This window comes from Lepidochelys olivacea, assembly GCF_965140295.1.
Source record: "Lepidochelys olivacea isolate rLepOli2 genome assembly, chromosome: 22".
In the NCBI taxonomy this organism is placed as follows: domain Eukaryota; kingdom Metazoa; phylum Chordata; order Testudines; family Cheloniidae; genus Lepidochelys; species Lepidochelys olivacea.
In genome coordinates this window covers 13,832,696-13,852,608 of record NC_140432.1, presented here as the reverse complement: position 1 = coordinate 13,852,608, position 19,913 = coordinate 13,832,696, and the positions used below count along the sequence as shown (strand labels likewise).

Genomic DNA, 19,913 nt, shown 5'->3' with positions numbered 1-19,913 from the left:
AGCATAGTACCTACTGCAATCAGTGGGACTTTTTGCAAGTAAGGTAGCACTTTGTGTAAGGACAAGTGGATCACACCCGTAAGTGAGGAGATGGTGCCAAGCTGCCAAATCAGGATCCTAATCTAGACTTCTTTAGAATTTGGAGATATTAAGATGCATGGGTTGGGTTTGGCTTTGCATAGACATAAAAGCCAGTTTGGAAATTGTGAGCTGGATCCAAAATTCCTCAAAGTTTGGGTTGTTCAGATCTGTGGTTTGCTATGTGGTTTGCTACTCCTATGTATGAGATGGAGCAATCTCTATTTAACATATCTAGAGATTTATTTTCCATACTGGAGTGCATGGAATCTGAAGGTAACTTGTGTGTATTTGCATTACATGAACCACAGTGTGAAAGGGTTTAAAAAGTACTGGAGTGAATGAGCAATTAACAGACCAGTGGATAGTCAAAGCTGGCATTATTTTTAGTAACTGTAGCTGGGCTCTGTAACTTTGAAACCTTTATCTCTGGTGACAATCAGCCTTCCTTGAACACAATGCATCTGGGCTGATAGACGGGCGTGATCCGAAGTCCGTTGAAGTCAATGGTAGTCTTTCCATTGACTTCAGTGGGCTTTGGATCAGGCCCCTAGTTTGGAAACTAACACTGGTCTTGTAAGAGTCAATACCATTTTAGGCCACTGCAGGGGAAAAAGAAGCAGATACCTGTATATTGCCAGAAAACATACTTGACTGTCTGTGCTTGGAAGACAAAAAAGATAGCAATTTACGAAGACTTTGATGCACATTATTGTTTGCAAATGCTATACTGGATATGTAAAGCGATGTACCACAGCTAAGCGATACAAGTCAGAACAGAAGATGTGAAGCAGACTTCAGCGAGGTTTTTTAGTTGCTGCATCCGATTTTCCTCTTGCAAACCAGAAGTGACTCCACTAAAATTATGTTCTCATGTACCCCAAATGTTAATCTCCATCTCAATTTTCACTCTGTCCATGCTATTATTCAGTGCTCTAAGAAAGAGTAACTTTTGCCTAACTTTGGATAACCTGCATTGCAGTCTCCCCTTAATGTGCATAGCCCTGGGGATAGGCCCATGACTACTTATACAAGTAGAGTGGACTCTGCAATGTATTCAGTACAGAACCATATGCGTTCATGTCATATCTAATCTATGAGAGCATGTGTGTATTTTATCCACTGGCCCTCATGAACTTGAGTGCCATGCGCACCACAGTTGGGTATTTTGTTCAAGAGAGTGTTTCTTAAAAAGAGTTCTCTTGTCTACAAATTGGTGAGATGTTTTCACTGCAGAACTGGAGCAGTCCTCCTCCTCCTCCTGTCTGACCAAGGGGCAATCTACAAAGAGGGTATTTTTAAGCAGCTGTGATGACTCATGAGGAGGCTGGAGCCATGTTGTCTCGGCATTGGAAGCTATTAATGGTCCTGCCTTGTAGTATTCAGTAACAGGATTATCCACACTACTGTATATCAAGTTTATCATGTGAATGGATAACCCAGGGATGAGTTCATGCATGGATGTCACCTGTAATACACTAAAAAACAAAATAGTCAGTGGTGACCAACAGTCTGGGCTTTGCAGCTGGGTTCAATTCATCTTCCCATATATAAGATGTTAATTTTCTTGTATAAGAGCCAGGTAAACAGAGAGACCGGACAGGAACTAGGAATGCATTTGGGGAAGGATGTTTGACAAGAGCAGGTGGGGGAGGCTTTTTAAAAAAAGCACTTGAAAAAAAATGCTGGATCGGGTACCACAGAGGTCACAAGAATGTCAGCATGACTGTACTCGTGACATTATTAGTGGACTGTGGTAGCACTCAAAGGCCCCAACTGAGATGGGGTCCCCAAAGTGCTAGGAGAGACAGTCCCTTCCAATCTAAACAGATAAGTTGGACAGAACGTAGGAGCCGATACAGGGGTGAGTGGCTTGTACATGATCACATTGCAGGGTAGTGACAGAGAGGGAAGAGACTGCAGGTCTTCTGGCTTCCAAACCAGCAGTGTATCCACTGGACCAAGTTCTCTCCCCAGGAGTCTCAGTCTAGCAGAAGTTTCACGAGATGAACAAAAAATAATGAACAGAAAGGAATATTTGAGGGAAGCCTCCAGCTACTGAAAACAATGCCACTCAGGCCTCCAGACCCTAAAAGTCCGTGTGCAGTGCCCACCTCTGGCATAGAGGGCATTCTGCAGCCAGGAGGAGTCATATCAGCATGGGTAAAGGTAGAGCAGGATATTGTCCAGCCATCTCAGGCTGGCAGAATGGTCCCTGTGAAACTATTCCTGCCAATATAAGAGAAGTCCTGTGATGGCTGCTCTAACTTGTGCTGGTGACCAGTTTGCCCCCAGGCTTTCTCCATTGTCAGGGGAGAATTAAAAGTGGCTTGGATCCCCACCCAAGTATGAACTTGGCACAGCTTAGCATTTAACCCATTTAGTGTTTTCCCTTTCCCACCTCACTCGTGAGGACAATCCTACAGCTCAAAGAAATGGAGTGGCTCAAGAGATCTTCCCCACCTAAGATAAATCAATTCCCTAAAAACCTTTAAATCACAGTTGTTTCTTTGCTCTGAATAGCTACTTTTCAGTACCAAAGGCCTGGGTCCAGAAGAGGACTTTTGCATTGTAATGCTTCCTCCTCTTCACTTCACTTCCACTCCCCCTCGGCTGTTTTGGTGGCCACAGAGAACACCTACAGGCCCTGCTGGCAAGCTCGGTGGAGGAACGCCTATCTTCTCTAGTTCATGGATTGCAATGGCTCATAGGTGGGACATAGGTGTTGCGCAAAGTGAGGCAACAGTACGCATGCCCAGAGGCAGAAACTTGGACACCTAGGAAATTTTTACTGAGAAAATGTAGGTACTGAATGAGTTTAGGTGCCTACAGAGTTTGGCAGCAGCCAAGTGGGAGTGGCAGAGGATTGTCGATCACAGGGGTGCCTAAACTCGGACTTAGGCACCTAAGTCAATGTGTGGATCTGAGCCAAAGTGCCCAGGAATTAACCCAGAATCCTTTAGTCCATTTATGAGCTGTTAAACCATTTAGAACGCATTCACTTTACCCCACGCATTGCCTAAGGCTGGACAAGGGAACAGACTGAGAACTTCTATACAGAAGGTTTTAAAATGTAAAAGGATACCATCTGAACTCGAGTACGGGCTGTTACACAATCAGTGCCGTACTTAGCAATTGCTTTCTCAGAGTCAACTGCGTTTCAACAACAACCACCACGGCCACCACTCTATGTACATAGTATATTCACTTTGGATGTCTTGAAGAATATATTTTGACTCCAATTCCTGTTAAAAGGCAGTGGAGGCGAAATTAAAATAGTGTATTTAATTAGCTTCCATGTTTATCACATTACTAATAAATGCACTACACTTACTCTGCTTAAATTCAGAAACAATTGCTCTGAAGGGAATAAAAACAGTAATAATTGTCACAAAGTTATGTTCAAAGAAAGGTGCCAATACAGGTCTTCAGTTTCAGGCAACTGGGTTATACTTTAAGTCCCATTTTAGTTTCTCGAAGAGAAGCCAAACCTCAGATGTAAACACCACAAACTCTGAGGATGTGCTAATCCAGAATGCTGACCTGAAGCCAAGTTTTGTGAATGGTCCTCATCTTTATAGTGAGCCAAACTAAAACTGTGGATGTGTACACTTTGGGGGTGTTTGAAAGTAGAGGAGACTGATAGCCTTGTGGTTAAAACACTGTTCTGGAAGTCAAGAGATCTGGGTTTAATTCTTGGCTCTGCCACAGACTCCGTGTGTGACCTTGGGCAAATCACTTGATCTCTCTACATTTCAGTTTTCCCCATCTGTAAAATGGAGATGATACTTCCCACGGGTGCTATAAGCTTCATGAATGTTTCTAAGGTGCTCAGGTACTACAGTGATGAGGGCCATATAAGGACACAGAGAACATCTGAAATATGCATCCACTTTTTGCAATTTGATCCCATCTCTATTTGAAAGAAGGACAGATCAGTGTCACTTATATTTAAGGGACACATTTAAGAGCAAGAGTTAACTAGTTTACCAATGAAAGAGACTGGCTGTAATGGAGAAGCGGAACAGTGTTCTACTTCTTCACTCACTGGATCATATTAATCGCAGACTCCAATGGAATTACACGAGGGATGAATTTGGCCCTCTCTCTTGAAGTTCTCACTCCTTCAGAGAGGCACTTAACAGCACTGATGTATATGCAAAGCTGGTTGCTTTCCACTGATACAGTAGAACTTCAGAGTTACGAACACCTTGGGAATGAAGTTTGTAACTCTGAACAAAATGTTCGGCTGTTCTTTCAAAAGTTTACAACTGACCATTGACTTAATACAGTTTTGAAGCTTTACTATGTAGAAGAAAAATGCTGCTTTTAACCATCCTCATTTAAATGAAACAAGCACAGAAACAGTTTCCATACCTTGTCAATTTTTTTTTTTTAAACTTTCCCCTTTTATTTAGGTAAGTTTATGTTTAACACAGTACTGTAGCGTACTGGCTTTTGTTAGTTTGTTTCTGCTGCTGCCTGATTGTGTACTTCCAGTTCCAAATGAGGCGTGTGGCTGACTGGTCAGTTTGTAACTCTGAGGTTCTACTGTATTTTTGCTCGCAACCTGTCCTCTCTCGAGGTTTGGATCCAAAGTTGAAAAAGCCAGCAGACGAAAGCATTCTTGGGAGATAGCTTGGGTCTAACTGGATCAATTGGATTCATTCTATAAGTTAAGGCACTGGGATAAATCTCTACTGTATCATCCATCTTCATCAGAAAAGTGGTGGAAGGAAGAAATTGCAGTCAGAAAAAAATCAACAATGTGGAGGGATTATTTTGCCTCGAGGACAGTAATTAATAGAGGGTCAGATACTCAGTTGGTGTCAAATGGCATAGTTACAATGGCCTAATATGGGCTCTGCAGATTTACACCAGCGGAGTGTCTGGGCCAGAGCATTAGCTGCTGAAGAGAAAAGGTGAAAGCAAAGTCAAATCTCACATTTCTAGGGTGCCACAAGTCCTCCTTTTCTTTTTGCGGATCTCTACTACTACTAATAAAAAAGCGATGTCCTAAAATGTCTGAGGTAGAGAGAGCTGCAACCCCTGTGAGATGAGGAAACACAAGATGCCTGTATGAGCTGAAGCCTGTCAGATTTTCATAGGGACAAAATACTGAGGGTGCCCATATATCAAATCAAGGACCAAAGCGAAATGGAAAGACTCCCGCTGATTTCAATGGGCTTTGGATCAGGCCCCAACTCACTGAAAATTTAACTGCCGGTGGGGCAAAACAGAAGGAGTATCTGCAAAGCCAGGCAGGCACGTGCACACACGTCTTATTGATATGACAAATCAGAGCAGAACTAGGTGATTCAATAGGCTGCACTCTCCCCTTGAGTCAGACTGAGCCACTGCCGCAGCAGCAGGCAGAGGACTGGGGGCTGGAGGAGAGAGGAGGAAAGGAGGCGACTTGTTTGTTATAGGCTCCATCCTTTGAAGGGGATCCCCTTCAAAATAAAATAAAATGAAATTCTGACCGCTATTCATAAGCACGGGATTGTTAAATCACAGCGTCTTGGTCAGATTCCAACTCCCATAATGATATTCGGCCTCCCTAAATTCCTCCCCGAAATATTTATCACTTCCTGTCCAAAATGGACTGTGCAAAGCAGCTGTGCTCTGTAAAGATGCTACGGTATTCACCAAAAGTAGGTGCGTTTCGTGAATGAATGCAGTGAAGGCTCTGTCTTGCAAGATTGGGCCTTTAAGACGTATAGAAGGAGCAATAAGCCTTGATTGCAAGTTCTTCGGGACAGGGACTGGCCTCTTACCGAATGCCTTGGCAGGGCTAGAACAACAATAAGCTAAGCTAGTTCGAGGCCTGCTTATAAAAGTAGAAATTCACAAATAGGTGCCAGGAAAGCAGACAATATTTGTAAGAATGTGCCCCAAGATCAAAGCCCTCCATAAGGGGTAACAGCATATAATGAAAGCAAGGAAATGGTAAGCTGTAGTGAAAAATATATATTCAAATGCCCTAAAAATAATCCAAAAACAAATGAACATTAATTGTTATTGAGCTATCATTATAAAGTATTATTACTTGCCTGATTAACTGTTATATAACAAAGGCTAATCAGGCAAGTAATAATACTTTATAATTATAGCTCAATAACAGTTAATCCTAACAATGACCCTTGCAAGGGAGGAAAGCTTTAGATGCATTCCACAGTTGGGTAAACCGAGGCACAGGAAAATCAATGGGAGTTAGGTGCCTAAATATTTTGGAGGATCTGGGCCTACAGACCTGGTCAAAGGTCACACCGTTTCACAGCAGTGAAGAAAGGAAAAAAGCCAGTATCTTCTCTAACCACCAGATAAAGTCCCTACCCAAACATATCCAATTTCAGGCCAGTCTGAATAAAAATTAGCCAAATAGCAGATTGCAAGATAGTTCCAGCCATAATTTATCATCTAGAAACATCAGATCCTGAAAATATATCCAATTTCAGAGACATCCATTTCAATGCAATTACTGAGCATCCAATAATTCCTTGAGTAAAAACAGAGGAGAGGGCTGGGAAATCAAAGCTTCACAAAATGCATTAGAGCCCTTCCATACAAATAAATGAGAAATATCCTACCCTTTGCTGACTGGCAATTCATTGGCTGCACTCCTTTATGGCACACGAGGGGTTAAACATCAGCCTTTGGTGACGGCTGTAGAAAACACCCAAGCCTTGGTTTATTCTGCCACAAACTGTCCAAGCCCAAAGCTAAATGTCTTAAGGTTCAGACAAACAAGGGTTCGTTTGTAGAGTTCCCAAGGAGAGTGAAACCCCTGCAACCTGCTTTGAGAGCATAGCTGTGGAGGGTAGCTGATTAGGAAGAGAACTCTGCAGCCTGAAGGCATAATTAACAAAGACCCTTCCACCTGCTCTCCTGAGCCTGCAGTTGAGGATAATTAGCAAACCAGTACCTGAGCATTGCAAGGTGCAAGCTGGAATAGAAGCAGACAAAAGAGCAGAGCAGAAAAGCAGAGCTAAGGCCATGGAGAGCCCTGTAGGTTAAGAATCAAATGTCTGATCCTTTGGCCATGTAGTGTCCAAGGCATGAGTGAGCTATGCCATAGGAAGAAGAATCCATGTTCAGCTACAGATTCAGGTTAGGGGGCTGAGGCTTGAGGCTATATCAAAGCTAGGGTTTGAGAACATCTTGGGGCCAAAATCCCAGGAGCTCGTCCCATAAGATTTCATCTTCAAATGGCAGAAATTTCATGAGATTATTATTTGAGATCAGGGTCCCATTGTGCTTGGGGCTGTATATACACACACACACATAGTAAAAGGCAGTTCTGGGCCTGAAGACCTCACAGTCTAAATAAACAAGCCAGACCAGGGAAGTGGTGTTATCCCCATTTCAGTGATGGGAATCTGAGGCACAGAGAGACAAAAGGGCTTGTCTAGACTGGCACTTTACAGTGCTGCAAATTTCTCACTCAAGAGTGTGAAAAAACACCCCCCTGAGTGCAGCAAGCTTCAGCACTGTAACATGCCAGTCTAGACAGTGCACCAGCGCTGGGAGCTACACCCCTCACGGAGGTGGTTTTTTTCGAGCACCGGGGGAGCTCTCTCCCAGCGCTGTGCCGCGACTACACAAGCCCTGTTAAAGCTCTGCCGCGGCAGTGTTTTGACGTTGCCAGTGTAGACGAGCCCTGAGACTCAGATTTTCAAAGGAGTCTAAGACAGTAAGATTCTCACCTCCCACTGACGCTTCAAAGGGCCTAAGGGCTAGATTTTTAAAGCTGTTCAGGTGTCTAAAGATGCAGATAGGCACCTAGTGAAAAAGCACCTCGGTGCCTAACTCCCATTGAATTTTAAATGCCTTTAAGAATCAGGCCCCAAGTCCTCTTTGAAAATCCCCGCCTATGTAATTTCTTCACATTCACACAGACACTCTGTAGCTGAGGCAGGAATTGAACCCAGATCTCCTAAGACCCAGGCCAAGTGTATTAATTTTAGAGACAGTGTGCTTTAGTGGATAGAGCACTGGACTGGGATTTAGAAGATCTAGGTTCTAAAGGAGCTCTGCAACTGGCCTGCCAAGTGACCTTGGGTGAGTCACTTAATCTCTCTGTACCTCAGTTTCTCTATCTGTAAAATGGACATCATGATGCTGACCCCCTTGGTAAAGCACTTTATCTAGTCATCTAGTTCTTTCTCTCCAGAATTTTTGGCTGCATCCCAGGTGGAATGAGAAAATAAGTCCCTTGTGGTTTTTTCTAACTGGGGTCAGAAAAAACACACGGATCTAAATCCTTCCCCCCACCTACCTCAAATTTGGCAGAGATTATTAGATGAGAGCTTCTGGTTATACCCCATCTCTTGACCTGACCAGCACATTTTGTGCTGAAAGCTAACCTTGTAGTGGTCTTACAAAAGAGCTGTGCACAGCACATCCTGAAAGACAAACGCATAAAGCAAACTGGAGCAATCAATAGGAGAAACGATGAAGGCCTGAACAAGCCAAATGATGTTGGCAGGACTAGGAGAGAGAGTCCTGAAGAAGAGCTCTGTGTCAGCTTGAAAGCTTGTCTCTCTCACCAGTAGAAGTTGGTCCAATAATTTACCTCACCCGCCTTGTCTCTCTAGGAGAAAGAGGCACAGACAATATTTCTTAGGTAATAAAGAGGAAATCTTTAATACTGTACTCTGATGCAAGAGAATCCATGGTAATTTCCAGCAGCTGATATGGGACAGAGGTGACCATTGTCCAGGCAAACAACTAATGAGTCAGTATATGCTCACCGACCTGTCTTATCTAGGTATTTATGCAGTGCTGCTCATTGATGTGTTAGATCTGAGTGAAATACAGTGGATTTAGTCCACTGGAGTTACACACCAGGTTTGAATTCAGTCCAATAGAACTACTCTCATGATTAAGGAGGAGCGAAATTTGCCCCTCTGTGTTGCACAAAATCCAGTTTCCCCTTGATAATATATTACTGAGGTCAGGACTTTTATGAGGCAACTATGAACCTGCTTTAAAGTGGTTAAAGGAAGAGCCCTAGAGCCTTACCTTGACCTTGGCCTGTCTGTGTATTCTTTAATTGGATGTAATTATTTCCTACCCTTTGGGTTGCACTGAATCTTGCAAGGAGTTGGGAACCCAAAGTGATTCCCAGACTGATTAATATAAATAAGGAAACTGGTTTGAAATCACACGGATTCTGCTTTTCTATATTATTTGGGTCTTATTCTTCAGTTACTCTCCTCATTGCCATTAGACATGCAAATTAGAGTTAGCACACTGATCTAAAGTCTTCTGATGAGTTCAGTGACCTGGCTGTTCAGTGTGGTGATAATGTATCCTACTATCTCCTGAAACTTACGCAATTTGCACTGGGATAGAGCAGAAGTGTATTAAGCATAAAGATACATTAGAGCTGGTCAAAATTTGATGAGATATCTTTTCATGAAAAATTTCAAAAAAAATTAAAAACTTTTAATTTTCTTCAAAATTTCACTTTTTTCTGTTTTTCAGTGAAAAAACACAAAGCAAATTTTTTCTTTTAAAACGTTTACCATTTTTTCCACTGGGGGAAAAAAGAGTAAAAATGTGAGAGAAATTAGGTTCTCTCCCACTTTCATCTTTTCATGACTTCCCTCTGAAAATATATATTTAAAGTTTTTAACATTTTTATTTGAAATAGAGGGAGGAGTAAAAAGATGAGAGAAGGTGAGAAGACTGCAACTTGGAAATGAAAAATTTCAAAGAGACCAAAAAAAAAAAATCTGTAAATAAGTTCTTTGTTTTCTTGGGGTGTGTGTGGCGGGGGAGAATTGGAGGAGGAATAAAAGTTTCATGGAAGGTTACAAAATATTCAGTTCCTGATTCTGCATGTTTGGCACACATCTGTATACCCATCTGTTATACATACTGGATTATTCTGACCTTTTTTGATATTCTATATGCTTTATTATCCATCAATTTATCCAATGATTACAGCTTCCCCAACCTGTGGGAAAGGATTGGGATAGCCAGTCAATCAAGATGTAGATTAATGAAAAGGTCAGAGCAGTATAGCATACAACCATATTGCACAGGTTATATCAGGCATTAAATTCCAGCACCTCATCTTCATAAGAAAGATTGTAATGAGATCAAAAATTGGCCCAAGGTTGCCAATCTGGGAACAAGACTGTAACAAGAATGAAGAATCACAGGAAGGTTAGGATCCTGAAATCTTTTTTTTTTTTTTGGGGAGGGCGCTGAGGGAGGAGTGATTTTGAGAGCTAGATGGGAAAGAGATTCTGTTATCTCAGATTTAGACTTAAGATGCAATTCCTGGATAACAAAATAAGAAAAGAAACAGAGCAAACTCTACACGATTGCATCATTAGCAACAATTAGTTGAATCCAATGGTGACTGTTCCTCACTCAGTATAATCAAAAGAAAAAGCAGGGTATGCTGGAGACACTGATAATTAACCTGACTCAGTATACATTTTTTTTGGTTTGGAGCAATAAAACAAACTTTTCCACAGTTGGGGGGGGGGGGAGATCTGCCCCTCTGTAAATATTTGTACACTGGGATTAGTTGATTATTATTAGTCATTTTATTATTTGTATTATGACAACTTCTAGTGGTCCCAGTCATGGAGTAGGGCCCCATTGTGCTAGGCACTCTGCACAAACACAGTCCCTGCCCTGAAGAGTTTACAATCTAATGAATTAAATTTTCCACTGAACACCAAGAAATTGGCACGAATGCATCTATAGGGAACCAAATGTGTAATATTCAGTAAATGAAAATCTGATTCATCTTCAGCTTATTCAGAATGGTTGAACGACCCAGCGATCAGCATTGATGGAAGAAACAGCAGCAGCAGCAAATACAGGGTAAAGTCCACGTGAGCGTAATGTCACGTGGGTGGATTAATGCAGTAATGAGGTAACATGGCTCAGACGTGGTACCTTTATTAGAACACAATTTTTAGATTCCAGGTAGGTTTTTCAAATGGAAATTTGATTCACTCCACTTGCCTTGTCTTTCCTTCCCTCCTCTTTCTTCCTCTCCTTCTGCCCTGTCTTTCTCACAGCCCACTCTTCTATATCCTCACACCCTTCCTTTGTTTTTCTGATTAGCCCCTTCCAACATCCCCTCTCCAAAAAAATATAAAAACAAAAGAAAAATGGACAGTAACCTGATGTTTGAATCCGTCACTCTGTTCCCTTTACTTGTATGTCCTATCTCTATACCCCGCCCTTTGTCTGTCTTGTCTATTTGGAATGTAAGCTTATTGAGTCGGGGGCTGTCTACTGCTCTATGTTTGTACTGTGCCTACCTCGGGTTGTCCTTAGGCTCCACTGTAATGCACGTAAGTATAATAATACACACAAATAACAACATGCACTGGCCTTTTCCCATGTCCAAAATAAATACATAAAAAAGAAAGTGAAGCTAAAAGTATAAATGGGATTTCATGGGATTAGGGCACCTAACTCCCATAGGCTCCTTCGAAAATCCCAGCCTACAGCAACAGATTTGTATTCTTACATTTCTTTGTTCTGATGTCAGGAAAAGGATTGTTGAATTAGTTTAAATATCTTGCTTATTGCTCCAGGTTGTGTTTGTTCACTTGTATTCCGCATTTTTTCTTGAAAAATTAATAAAGGAAAATTCTTTTTTTAAAAAACAGCAAAGATAAAATCAGAGAGAAATTAATAAACTTTCATCACGATTAAATCCACAGCTGCTAACTGAAAATAAAAGCTGTTTTAAATGAAGGATCCATAGGAGAGATTTGGCTTCTGTGCCCTCAACTGCATATGGTACCATCTAGAGATAGGCTCTAGGCAACGTTCTGGCAAAGCACTTTAATGCTTAACTTTAATGGAAGTCAATGGAATTGAAGTCTGTGCTTAAAGTTAAGCATGTGCTAAAGTGCTCTGATGAATAGGATATATTTAAGTCTGTGTTTAAACTTAAACAAGTGCTCAAGTGCTTTGCTTGATTGGTGCCTCTATCAGCAGAACTTCATTCAAAAGCCCAGCAAATAAAGACGGCATCCTTAACAAGCTAGTAAGCCCTCCTAAAATTCTGACCTAGGGCCACTACAAGGTAAATCTGAACCAGGGCTATGAGTTGTACACGGAGTTGCATCTGAGTAAAACATTCAGGAACTGAATACGTCCACTTTTGTGGATGTTCTGGTTCAAAAGCAGATCTGAGCTTCACAGCTATGCAATCATCTATGCTATCCATTGCTAACTTGCCCATCATCGTTTCTAGACTCTCATGGGTGTATATTTCAAGTTCCAGCTTCTGAACAGGTTGGAACAAGATATATTGCAAAACCATGAGAGATGCCAGTCAGATGGTAACTTCAGGCTCTGAGCAGAAGTAGAATGGTCAGAAATCTATCCAGGAAATATGTCCCTGTGACATTTTTAGCCCAACTTGGGAGCCTCAAGCTGTTCAGAAAAATCAGAAAACAGAAGAAGCATGTTCGAGCCCCGACCTGTTCTTTAACTGCTAGATGTCGGGTCTAATCTTTGTTCTTTCGAAGACTTGTAGTCTGTGACCTTGAGCAAATCACTTGTGGACAGAACTTTCACACTTGGATACCTAAATTTCTGCACCTAAATCCACATTTAAATGAGTGGCCTGATTTTCAAAGGTGCTAACTCAGTGTCCGCAGGTCCTACTCAGGTCAATGGGAGCCCCTGGCACTTAATTATATGAAGCTTTCAAAGGAAGATGCAAGCTCTTCACATGGCACCATAATGTGAACACTCAAACATGCAGACAGTGGTCCGAATAATATAAAAACTGAGTGTGTTATTAGTGCTGTCAATTTAGCCAAGAATGTTATGGCATGTGTGTCACTAAGAGAGACAGAAGCTATTATTGAAATGAGATTAGAATCGTTTTGGAACATCAACAGCGGCATTATAGTTGGTAACATTTCCATCTAAAATATATGACATTGATGCTATACAATCAACAATGCCACTGGGAATAGGATACAGAACAGAAGACTAGATTGTTTTACTCTGTATTGATTTTCTCTTAGTAGTTTTTGATTAACTGTCAAATCAATTAGCTTACCCCACCCAAACACAATATAAGATTGCTATATTTTTTCCATCTCCTTGTATCCCCTCTGTTCAATAAGAAACAAACAAGAGAAACCCAGACCCAACGGTTCAAACTGTGTTCTGAAAGAGGGTATTACTGAGGAGATAGGCCTACACTGATAGCCTGTGTCTCTTCATAGTGCTGGAGTCCGGCCATGTTTTTATTGAATCAGATTCTGAAGCTGTCTGAGACACTCAGAGACCTGATTATAGCCTTGCTGTAACGTCCTTTTAAAATGAAATACATGGCATTTCAGGGTGACGTAATGTTCTTTCAACTCAGGACAGGCAAGTGTGTCTCGGGGTTCTCAACCACTCTGGCCTTCCCAGGAACGGAATCCCAGCTATCCATCTATTTTGGGTACTTCTATGTCCCCGTTACTGCAGTAACTGAGCACCTCAGAATTTTTAATGTATTTATCCTCACAGCCCTCCCTGTGAAGTAAGGAATTGCTATCACCCCATTGTAAAGATGCAGCACAGAGATGCTGATGTGTCTTGCCCAAGGTCACATCAGAAGTCTGTGGTGGAGCAGAAGACATCTTTGGTTTCGCAACTCCCAGGCAACCTTAACAGTGGGGCTGTCCTTCCTCTTGTACACTTTCATCTCTGTTAGAGGGGAGGAGGGACTGGTGTGGAAAAGAGGGTCTCAGTTTGGAAAAATGTTGAGAACCCTTGTGATAAATAAACAGACTTCGTGGCACTAACCACAGCTTTGCCACCGACCAGCTATACGACCTTACACACGTCACTGGATCACTCCTACCTCAAAGGAGTGTGAGGACCCTTAAATATTGGCCCAGTCCTACAAATCTTTGGCACACAGAAGTCCCCAAAGGAAGATCTATTTATGGAGTTTGTGGAATCGGCCCTTTAATTTTTACCAAGTGCTTTGAGAGCTTCAGATGAAGGGTACTGTAGAAGTGCTAGCTATTTAGGCCAGATCTACCCAAGAAGCTTTTGCCACAATAGCTTTGCCAGTAAGGGTGTGATTTTTTTTTTTTTTGGCTGACATTTCTATACGGGCTAAAGGCCTAGTTTAGACAATTATAATGGCATGAAAGTGCTTTTGCTGTTATAGCTTATTTTGCTTGGGGAACCAGTATAATAATAATAATACCTAGTCTTATATAGCACTTTTCACTCAGTAGATCTCAAAGCACTTTACCAAGGAAGGTCAATATCATTATCCCAATTTTTTTACAGATGGGGAAACTGAGGCACATAGTGACTTACCTAAGGTTACCCAGCAGGCCTAGAAAAGAAACAGGAATAGAACTCAGCTCTCTAGAGTCCCCCTCAAGTGCCCTATCCCCTGCCTCTGTCTATGGCCTACACCAGCGAATCTTTCTAGGGCAGACATAGCCTCAGACTTCTGCTCTTTCTTTGCTAATCTCCTTTGCTATCAATTAGCCCATAAACAGGGTATGTCAACATAGGTGGTCAGTTTCAGGACCTCGTTTATTAACACTATGAGGAGATTTACATTTTCAAAACTGTCTGTCAAAGCTGAGTTCACATATGATGCATCTTCACCATTGCCGCTAGATATTTTTGCTGCTGACTTCCAGTTTCTTTCCTTGGTTATGTTCTACGCAATCTGCGTGACATTCACCCCATGTCACTAGAGAGCCATCACTAGGTCTAAGCACCATATAAGCCCTAATTCACCTTCACAGCACTGACATTAACCCAGCTCTCCAGACAACGCCAAAACCGCGATCAAAAGGCATTTTGTTTATAGAGACAGGACTGAGTTGGAAAGTTCAAACTCAGGACTGAATCCAGATCTGAACTTTTGAAAAGTTCAGAAGTTTTGGGATCTTGTGTTTTGCTTCAGCTCATTCCCCCCCCCCATTTTTTTTTAAAAAATTCAAGTTGTGGTTAGTTTTTGCAATTAAAAAATGCCTAGGGACACTATACTATTCAATATACCTATCTAAAACCCTAGGCTAGATATATTGCACAATATATATTATTTCTATCGTATATGCATGCTCCACCTGAGCTCAGGGCCCCTTTGTGTTAGCGTATATGTACACATAGCAAGAGACAGCCCCTACTACCAAGTTCTGATCATCTAAATGGTGATGGCAAAAGATGGAAGGTGAAACACTGGCGAAGTGACTTGCCCAAAATCATACAGCAGAGCTGAGAATAGAGTCTAGGTCCCCTGATGCCCACTCCAATGCCCTGTGCGCTAGATAGCGCTCTCTCAATAGACTATGGTGATGAATGGCTCAGAACTACAAGCAATAAACAAACTCCAATAACAAATGCACGTAAAGTTCCACAAAAATAAGATGAACAAAACTACTTAAAATATTTCATTTTTTTAAAATCCACTCTCTAGTGCTTCCTGGTCTCATAAAACGGGGGAGGGGAGAATATTCATCTGTCAAAGTGAAATCTGCCCCAGTGTTAGGTGTGGGGAGGCACAGTCAAACCAGCTGCTGCTACCCAACAGCCAGCCAAGATCCTCATTTGTTTTGGCTAGCACTGAAGAATCAGCTTCGGCATCTCTGAGAACAAAATGGTGCATGGGAACAAATCCAAGCTCCAAAAGATAAGCAGCCCTAAGAGTCGCAACAGATTATGTGTCTGGTAAAACAGAAGGAGAATTCTACTGAGAAACTTGCAGGATTCTGGTCCAGTCCTGCTAACATAAGTTGTGCTTGTTTAATGTCAGACGATAGCCTCTTGGGCTGTTCAACAAGTGTTCAACGGCAGCTCTTTCTGGTGAATCATGAATTGCTGTTGCAGAAAAGATCTGTGAAGAAAAGTGCTTTTCGCAGGACTGGGAGGCATCCATTCCACATAGCAGCTTTTGCTAGTGATACAGAAATGTGAGAACATGGGGATTTAAACATTCAAGTAGCATAGAAAAAAGTAAATATATAATATAAGAATAAATGTGCTCTCCTTTAAATGTATGTACAAAGTTTGGTTCATGGCTTAGCCCCAGACTTCCGCGCTGACTTTGGACACGCCAGGTAACCTCTCTGTGCCTCAAGCTTTCCAAATTCAAACCAAACCGCGGATAGTATTACCAACCTACCTCACAAGCAACAAGGTACATCAGGGATGACTTTGGCCCATTCTCTCTACTTATTCTTCATAACGATGGGCCAAAGAGTAAGGTCCAGCAGCCAAACAGTGTCCAACTCCAGACAGAGGAGATCCCAATGGGAATTTGCCAGAGTAACAACTGACTATACAAACATAGTAAAGCCTGAGACAGGACTTTTATAATTCTTGGTACAGACTCTCAGCTGATGTAAATCAGTCTTTCTCCAATGACTTCAATGGAGCTCTGGTGACTTATATTAGCGGAGAGTCTAGCTTCTATGCTTCCATGCTTCCTAAGCAGAGCTGTGTGACCCTTTCCTTACCAAATCCCAAACCACCAGATATTTGATGGTTGGCACCATTTGACTCCAAATCTGGCAAAACGTGGTGCATTTTGCTGTGAAGTTCAGGTTCATTCAAACCCAAATCTGAACCAGGAAGTGAAACACCCAGGAGAGATCCCAAAGCCAACCACACAAAATTAACCTCCAGTCTGAAATGACTGAACTTTATATATATCTGATGCTCAAAAAACAATGCGATCGCTGTACTTGAAATTACTCTACAGGAAACATCCCACTTCAAGGGTCCAACTCTGCAGCTGGTATTCATGCACAACTCTCATATGAGTCCACAGAACCAGGTACAATCCCGCTGGGCCAGCCCTGCACCTATTCTGCAATGAAGTCAGCAGAAGTTCCATGCACAGAGCACACACAGAATTGGGCACACCCTAAAATGTGTCCAGAAACATCACAGCTCTCCTTTTTTCTCTGCATGATTTAATAGTATACAGCTCTGTACAAACAAATCAGGATTTTGAGGCCTGAATGATAAACAGCTCTGTGGCCAAAGGGAATTTTTTAAATATTCTTAATCTCCATTGATTTACTGGCACTACATTCCTTCTGAGTATAACCTATTTTAACAGCATGGTACAAACTGCAGAAAGGGCTAATTGCTGCAGAAAACGTTAGTTATACTTCTGTGCATTTGGAGATCAGTATGAACCTTCGTAACCGGGTAATCAATATGGATTTTGTCCTAAGATCAGCCAAATTCATACAGTTGCTTTCAGACACACAAGGCCAGATCCTCAGCTGCTGTAAATTTCCATAGCTCCACTGAACTCAATGGAACTGGGATGATTTACACCAGGGAAGCACAAGCCCCATAGCTAGGGTTTGATACCGCACAGTATTCAGCACATTCAGTTTCCAATGTAAGTTGCTTTGTAAGACTGGGCCTCCTGGGCAAAACTTGCTGCTTTCTATACTGTATGAATGGATACACAACTTGCCAATACGATAAACTGTTTGGGACTTTTAAAACTTTTAGTCATGGTCTTAAAGTAAACTGAAAACCCTTTGGACTTGACCAAATTTGACTTGCTCCAATTCCATCAGGCTGTTTTGAATTTTTTTTAACTTGCAGTCACGGCCTAAAACTAATTTAAACCACATTGCAAGGTCAGCCAAACCTGCCTCTGGTTCACGCCCATTGCTTGCCAGAGTGAGATGGGAATTGGAAGCCTGATTTCCCAACCTGGCCATGTTCACAGACATTTCAGGCTAATTTCTATTAAAATGAGAAGCAATAACAACACTGGGTAGTTTTAAAAAGCCCGCAACAGAACTAAACGGTACCATTGCACCTGATGACATCGACATGAGCTCTGAGATCAGGTGCTTGGCTTCACAGAGGCCTGTTTGCCCTATTCAACAAAGCAGTTTAATTTTGCTGATGCTACTTTGTTTCTAATCTGCACTTCCCCAGGCTGTGAAAGAAAAATCACACCATTCTGAAATGCCAGGGAAAACCTCTCTAACCACCTCATCTTTTCAGAGCTAAAATGCCACTTTAAAATGGAAATCAAGGGCCTGACACCAATTTCCCTTACACCATGGGTATCTTTATTGGCTTCAGTGCTGTTATTCCTGACTTACAACAGTGCAAGTGAGCTCAGATTCAAGCACAATAAAACATAAGGCAGATGAAGTTCAGAGTCAGTACAGCAGCTTTAGCATTCAACAATGGGTGAAATCCTGGCCCCACTGAAGTGAATGGCCAAAGTCCCATTGACTTTACTGGAGCCAGGATTCTGCCCAAAATGTACTGACACAAAAGGACATCTAGCTGATGCATGAAGTTTGTAAAATACAAACAAGGGATGTTTGTTACGAGGATATTTGTCAAAACAATTGCAGACCTGTTCATGCAACTCGTGGTCCAGATCTGCAGCTGACATAGCTTCACTGAATTCAGTGGAGCTATTCCCATTTACACAACAGTGTTTGTGGAGGGGAGGACAGGTTCCATAGAAATCCAAAATTTGGAAAATATCAACTAGTTTTAAAGGAGGCTGAAAACAAAACAAACTGTAAAAAAAAAAAAATTGTAAAAAATTCATCCTCTCCATCAGATTTTGAAAATGCAATGAAAAAATGTCACCCAAAATTTGAAATTTGGAAAATTAGGACCAGCTCTACTATGGCCTTCATACCTCAGGTCCACTGGGAAGAGGAGCAGGAAGGTATCACCAGGGATCTGTACAATGCAACCTCTAAATTGCAAGACATCTGTATAAAGAATCCCCCAAATTCATTCTATAAAACCAACCTTACATTAGGATTCAAGAAGCAAAATAAAGAGCAGTTATTTAGCTATCAGTGGTATCACACTGTATAAACAACACTAGACACTGTAACCACTGATATTCTTGGTGAAATGCACAAGGATGAAGAAACTTCCACCTACCCCTACCTGGCATTATCTCCAGGTGGATGCATTCCTCTGAATTTCCTTGCAGCTGCTGGAAGGATTGGCTGATCGCAGTCCATCCTGTTTTCTATGTCTATGTTTTACCAAGTTAAAATGACTGTTGTAAGTCTCAGTGGCCCTTGTTCTCCACTCACAGCAGGTAAATCACTGAAGTCTATGGAGTTACACTATTGTAAAGGTGGTCTATGTGAAAGGAGAATCAGACTCATTGTTTGTGGTGATAAATCTCTGGCAAGTCACTGTTCTATCATCATGAGCAAGGAGGCTGCAGATCCAGAAGGGGTTACAGCAACAAATTGGGGAACCCCCCTTTGGAATTTCTGCAGAGGGTTCCTTCTTATTTTCTCGTCTTCGTGACCTTGCTCATGGTTTGATAACTGATATTGTTCAGAGTAAGACACAACAATTCCATTAAAAGTTGTTATTAACCTGGGCCTGCCTTCTTAGTAGGAAACACACATGCTATACTGTGGGAGACCCTCATTTTTTAGACAACTGCAAAGTAAATACCAGTATGGCCCTTAAAAATAAGAAGAGATGGGAAGCAAGCTTCTTAGGTTGAGATTTTGCTCTCAAGCAGAGCCCTGGGCAAGAGATGGAGCATGTACAGGTGCACCACCTGAAGGAGCCTTAGGAGGGGTTTTGCCTCAGAGGCACCCCTCTGAGGGACAGTTCCTCTGCAGCAACAAGCTGTATTAGCAGCCCTTTACCATACTTGTTCTCGAGCATCCAGGTAGTGCATATGGGTGGAGGCGGAGCCATGGTTCTGCATACTCGCAGCCCTGCTCACCGGAGGAAGAGGTCTTCTGTTGCACTGAGGTGTCAGATGCAAGATCCAGATAACCCCAACGAACGCAAAGGTGGTGGGGGAATCTTTCCTCCCCACTACAGTCGCA

At 42.0% G+C, this 19,913-nt stretch overlaps 1 protein-coding gene across 1 annotated transcript in view; it reads right to left on the bottom strand.

Annotated features, from left to right (window-relative positions):
• LOC311511335 (uncharacterized protein) overlaps positions 1–6,753 on the bottom strand; it is a 205,574-nt gene extending 198,821 nt beyond the window's left edge. The window contains exon 1 of the mRNA XM_084611853.1: positions 6,669–6,753. Within this exon, the coding sequence (XP_084467979.1) occupies positions 6,669–6,690 (22 nt within the window). The 5' untranslated portion in view covers positions 6,691–6,753. The remainder of the gene's footprint in view (positions 1–6,668) is intronic.
• Between the last annotated feature and the right edge of the window lie 13,160 nt (positions 6,754–19,913).